This window comes from Arachis ipaensis, chromosome B10, assembly GCF_000816755.2.
Source record: "Arachis ipaensis cultivar K30076 chromosome B10, Araip1.1, whole genome shotgun sequence".
Lineage (NCBI taxonomy): Eukaryota > Viridiplantae > Streptophyta > Magnoliopsida > Fabales > Fabaceae > Arachis > Arachis ipaensis.
Genome location: NC_029794.2, coordinates 75,716,028 through 75,722,474, shown reverse-complemented (window position 1 = coordinate 75,722,474; position 6,447 = coordinate 75,716,028). Strand labels below are relative to the sequence as shown.

The 6,447-nt window shown below is 37.7% G+C and overlaps 1 protein-coding gene across 1 annotated transcript; it reads right to left on the bottom strand.

The window, feature by feature from the left end:
- On the bottom strand, positions 3,760–4,074 carry LOC110268433 (prolipoprotein diacylglyceryl transferase-like). The gene has a single exon (XM_021114577.1). The coding sequence runs from the start codon at positions 4,072–4,074 to the stop codon at positions 3,760–3,762; it is 315 nt and encodes a 104-aa protein (XP_020970236.1).

The following is a 6,447-nucleotide window of genomic DNA, read 5'->3' as shown; positions in this document are numbered from 1 at the left end:
GGTGGTTGGTATGGTGGTTGAGGGTTAGGGTCATATGGAGGTGAATGGCGGAAAGAGGCTTGTGAGTATGGCGGTCCAAAGTTGTGTTGAGGAAAGGGTTCATAGGCATATGGTGGTGGTTGTTGCCATGAAGGTTGATCAAATCCTTGTGGCTCCTCCCATCTTTGATTGTTCCAACTTTGATGCCTGTTCTCATTGTAATTTCTTCTTTCTGCAACATTATTGTAACCAGACTCATAGCCAAAGGGGTGAGAGTTCATAGTAGCAAATAAAAAAAATTAAAAACAAAAATAAAAATAAATTTAAATTAAAAGGATATTTAAATTTTGAATTTGAAAATTAAATTTTGAAATTTGAATTTTAAATTTTTGAAATTGGAATTTTTTTTTTTGAAATTTGAAATTTGACTTTTGAAATAAGATAAGATAAAAAATTTTAAAATAAAAATCAATAACCTCTTAATTTAATAAAAATAAAAATAAAAACAAATCAAAAAGCAAATATTTACAATAACCAATACTAAGGCACACGTTTGCAATTCCCCGGCAACGGCGCCATTTTGACGTTGGGATTTTTGCCAGTAAAGAATGTCATAAAAACAGTCGCGTTGTAGATATAGTCTCTAAACTGACAAAAATCCCTTCGTACAAACGTTTTGGTTGTCACAAGTAACAAACTCCCTTGAAATTGATAACCGAGTATTCAAACCTCGGGTCGTCTTCTCAAGGAATTGCAGGGAAGTATGTTCTTATTATTGGTTATGAAGATTGTAAATTGGGGGTTTTGAGAAATTTGGAGTTTGGGCAATGTGCACATGTATATTTTCAAAGCAATAAAAATAAATAAATAACTGTAAAATAAACTCTTGGCAAGGTATGAGAACCGGAAATCCTGTCCTCATTTCCTTATCAGATGTGATGAGAATTGGATTTCAATCCCACTTAGTTAAGTCAAGTGGACTAATTAGCTTGATTCTCAAGTCCTAGTCAACTCTTGTGGAGAGACTAGTGTTTAGAGCAATCCTAGCTAAAGCAAAATCAGCCAATTTCAACCACCCCTGAGTTTGACAACTCAAGTGTTACCAATTATTTAACCAAAGCCAAAAAGGAAGAAAATATCTAAATTAAATTAAAAGCAAAGTAATCTTAAATCTGAAATACCTCAAATAATATTAATTAAGAAAATCATAACATGAATGTAGCATAAGCTAAATAGGCAACATAACTAATATAAGCATTAAAGTATCTGAACGTAAGAGATAAATATAAAGTAAAAGAACGTTGAACTTGGGATTGAGAGTCACTCCTAAAACTAAGAGAAATCCTAAATCCTAATCCTAAGAGAGAGGAGAGAACCTCTCTCTCTAAAAACTACATCTACTCCTAAAATTATGAATTATGAGAGCCTCCTTATGAATGGATGCAGTCCCCCACTTTATAGCCTCTAATCTGTGTTTTCTGGGCCGCAAACTGGGTCAAAAACAGTCCAGAATTCGCTGGTTTCGAATTCAACTGCGCTGATTTCCGTCACTGCGATGCGGCCACATGAATCACGCGGTTGCGTCGCCTAGCATCAGGGGAACTATATCATATTATATATCAAATCGAAACCCCGGACGTTAGCTTTCCAACGCAACTGGAACCGCGTCTTTTGAACCTCCGTAGCTAAAGTTATAGCCGTTTGAGTGCAGAGAGGTCAGGCTGGACAGCTTAGCAATTTTTCCAACTTCTTGCATTCCTTCCACTTTTGCATGCTTTCTTCCCATCCTTCAAGCCATTCCTGCCTTATAATATCTGAAAACACTTAACACACATATCAAGGCATCTAGTGGTAATAAGAGAGGATTAATAATAAGCAAATATAAGATCAAAGAAGCATGTTTTCAATCAAAGCACATAATTAGGAAGGCAAATGTAAAACCATGCAAATAGTATGAATAAGTGGGTAAAGAGTAGATAAAAACTACTCAATTGAGTACAAGATAAACCATAAAATAGTGGTTCATCATGGAATCTTATGCAATGCAATTTATTCTAAATGTAATCTACCTATATGAAACATGCAATTTTAATTATCATCTACCTATATATAGAGCTTACATGTGGTTAATTTGATTCATATTTTCAAGGAATTATATATGTATAGCCGAACCTAAATATTTGTTAAAGCACTTTCACAATTGAGTTGGGTAAAAACAATTCACAAACTTGCAAGACAATTAAACAATTAAGCAGAGATATATGTTGATGAGCTATTGAATCCTCACTGGATTTTTGTGTTTACTCTCTAGTCACCCAGTGTTTGGGGTTAATCACTCTATTCTTTTCTATTCTTGCTTTCTAAAACTTTGTTCTTCATCTAACCAATCAACAAATATTGAATACGACATACAAAGATCATGAGGTCTTTTAAAGGTTGTAATGGGGCCAAGGTAAAGGTATGGGTATATATATAAGGCTAAGTGAGCTATAAGTTGAATCCTTAATTAGTCTAAGGTCTCACCTAACATATACATATTCTATATAATTTGAAATGCTTTACCTAGCTACCCAAAATTTTTCCACTCTCTTTTTTTTATTACACACTCATGTACTAACTTTACTTTGAATTTCACCTTATGTGCACTGATTTCTTTGCTAAACTTATTGTTGGGGTAATTTTTTCCCCTTATTTACTTATTTAAAGAAAATTATATATATTATTTTTTTTTTGAAACATAAATAGAACATATATCAATGCACATGGTATTTTAAATTTGTTTTACATGAGCATGCTCCCAAAATCCTTATTATTTTATTGAATTGATCCTTTCCTATCAACCCATGTTCCCATGTTTCCTCACACTTAGTGTGCATCACAATTTCTATCTTAAGCTAACCAAGGATTCAACTTGGGATTTTTAATTTGTTTTTCTTCTTAAGGCTAGTAGTGTGGTCATGGAATAAGAGGGGATTTAAAAGCTCAAGGGGGCTAACAAGGGTGATGTAAAAGGTAGGCTTATTTGGGATAAGTGAGGAAAAATTTAAATGATGGCCTCAATCATCTCTTGGTATGTATCTATATTCTATATTGGACATATAGATTAAAACAAAGTAAAAGATTACCAGAATAAAAAAGAAGGACGAACACACAAGAATAAAATAATTATGGTTAAATAATGTAACCATACAAATAAGCTCAAAAACTCACAGGTTGTGTGTTCTCTAGCTCAAAAACCATATATCAATTATGTATGTCATACAAGTAGAAATCAAGAGTTCCCATTATACTCAATGTGAATCTTAGGGTGGCCCTTAAAATCTTAGTATTTTTCCTTGAAAAATGTTGTGTAAATTAACAAATTATTTATTGCTATATATATACAGTATATGGATTGTTGTGATTCTGTTATACTAAAGTTTTTAGTTTACTCTTTTTATTTTCAAAATCCAAGTTATCTTATGCTAAAAGGGTAAACTAAACTAATTAATCTATATATTCTATATCACAACTTAATAACTAAAATTGCAACTAAACTAAACTAAATATCTAAGATAATTATATAAATAAATCTAAGTACAAAATGCAGAAATATAGTAAAAATACAGAAAAAGAAAAATGTGCAAGTACTGAAAGATAAATAAGATAAGGTAAAATAAAAATAAAAATACAGAAAAATAAGCAAAATAGGATAAAAAGTGTCTGAAGAGTGGTTCACCAAAATAGTATGCCAGAGATGGCGACCTCCCCACACTTAAATAATAGCATCATCATCGATGCTCACTTAGGCTGGGTGTGAGAAGTGTCATCTCCGGAAGGATGGGCAGTAGGTGTCTCGGTGGTAGGCTGAGGCTCCACAGTCTGGATCAATGTCGGAGGGTCTATCTGCTGCAGTGGGGGCTCTGCCTGAAGAGGAATCTCGGGATCAGCCGGCTGTATCTGATGGGGCTCCTCATGTTGTGGTGCAGCCTGCTCAACTCTTGCCTGCTCAGCCTCTGCCAGTGCCTCCTCTTCATGATCATCCGCCTCCTCCTCGGATGGCTCAGAAGGTGTGTCAGGCTCGGACGGGATGTCGTGGTGGCCAGATTGGATCATCAACTATAAATGCTCATAGCGTCGCAGCTGTCTCATATTGCCACTTGTTGCGGCGCTCCATCTGTTCCAACCGGTCGAATAGGCGATACACGAGGTGGTAGATGGGCTCTGAGGCAGGTGGAGGTGCAGTGGATGGGGTTGGTGCAGCAGTGGGTGCAGAAGGAGTAGCAGAGGATGTGGCAGCATCAGCAAAGTCAATAAGGAAAGGCGGCCTATAACCCAAGGCTAGGACCTTCCTGCTGTGAGGTATGATCTTCTTGCAGTCCGCAGCAGTTGGCTTCTCATCAGCAAGCTCCCAAGGCACGTCAGCTCGGCGGCCTAGCTGGGTGATCAGATAAGGAAAAGGAAGAGTGCCTCTGACATAGACCCTGGCCATATAATACCAGATGAAACGTGGAAGATACAGGTCCTTACCCTCCATCACACACTAGATGAGGGTGATCATAGCAGCGGGCACCTCTGTCTCATGAGTGCTCGGCATCACATAGTTACTTAGGATCTGCTGCCAAAGCTGAGCCTCATCATTCAAATATATGAGCTTGATTCCCTTAGGCGTCTGTGTATTCTTTCCCATGACCCATGGGGCAGTAGGATCAAGGGTTATTCTCTGCTTGACTACATCCCAGTCAAATCTCATGTATCTCATATCCTCTTCAGCTTTTGGGTAACCGTCAGGCCGATCTGACTTAGGCTGAAGGTGGAGGATATCCTCAATAGCTTCCTCAGTGACTAATATCTGTTTCCCTATGAGGTGCACTGCATCCACGGAGGTCTTAAAATAGTTACAGTAAAATTCTCTGACCTAGGAGGCATTGACCTCTGTCAAGTTCCTTTCCATGAAGAACCAGCCTCTTTGTTTTATTTGTTCGGATGTGTACTGGGTAAGTTCTTCTGGGATTTTGAGAGTTCTCTCCAGGTAGAGGTTCCTGGTAGTGGCAAACACTGGATACTTGAGCTCACAGTATCTTTTTGTAAATTTGACTGGATCTGTGGCAGTGAGGAGCTGGTCGGCCTTTTCCTGCGGGGTAAAGTTCTTTTCCCGCCAGGAATTGTCATGAAGGATATCCAAGATAGAGGTAGAAGATTCTCCTCCTTTCCATTTGCTTGTGGTAGCCTTGCCTTTTCCTTTTCATTGGGGATCAGACATCCTAAAAAGCATAAGTGGCAGAATATAATTGAAGAGCTAAAGTAGGAAAGCAAGTAGGCAAGTAGGAAGCATAAAGGCAAAAGAGAAAACAATAAGAGCATGAATTGAGGTAAGTAAATCTACATTTTGGATTGAATTTGAGTTAAAATTCTAAGAGGAAAAATTACAATCCAGAATGTAATAGAAGTGGAATTCAAGTTAATTAGGAAAAACAGTAATCATGCCTTGAGTTAGAAAGTTAAAGTTGTTAAGGAAAAACCAAAAGAAGTTAGAAAGTGGAGCTGGTTAGGAGTTAAAAAGGAAGTTAGAGTGAGTGGCATGAGAATGGTTTTCCTAGTTACCAAGAAATTCACAAAGTTGAGGAACAAACACTCATATTCAGGCAAGGAGTGCAAATTATTTATGATAATTCTGATACATAAAGTAAGTTTAAAATGAGAATAAAATCGTCAATAAGCAATTCAATACTCAGGGAACAAAAAGGAATAAGAATGCTAGCCTGTGCATTCATGAATTGGTTTGGTTGTAGCTAAGTAATGCAAGATAATGAGTATTCAAACCAATACATGAATGGAGTAGATTAAACAAAAAATTTGCAAAAAATTGGGCAGCATTCCGGCTAAAATTGGATGTTCCCGGGTAATTGAACAGCAAAAAATCAGTTCATATGGCAGTAAATTGTGCTGAAAATATTAACAATTAGCAAGGACAGTAAAGAACAGTTTAACAGCAACATCAAATATGAAGATCATATGAACAGAACAGCATTACATCAAAGTCAGAATTGTAAATCAGAGAAAAACAGTTAGCAAAAATAGTGCAATTATCAGGCGTAAATCCACTAACCACATCCTAGCTACCTAACCACCTAAACTCCACTACAACATGCATGTCTAACTATCCTATTTCGAACAAAAATTGTAAAATATGCAACTAATTGACTAATCAGAAAACAAAAATGGTGGACGGCAGAACCTGGTGTGTAGAAACAGAAAGTAGGCTTAGAGAGATAGTGGTGGTGTTGGTGACGCAGCGGTGATGGTGGCGGCGTGGTGGCGGTCGGAGGTGGAGGTACGGGCGTGTTGGTGGGTTTGGGTGGATAAGGTTGAGGGAAGGGAAGAGAGAAGGGGGTGAGGGATGTGTTGTGGTTGGGGGGGGGGTGGTTGGCTGGAGGTCAGGGGGTGGCGCGGTGGTGGTTGGCGCGGCAGCTGTAGGGGTCGGGCGTG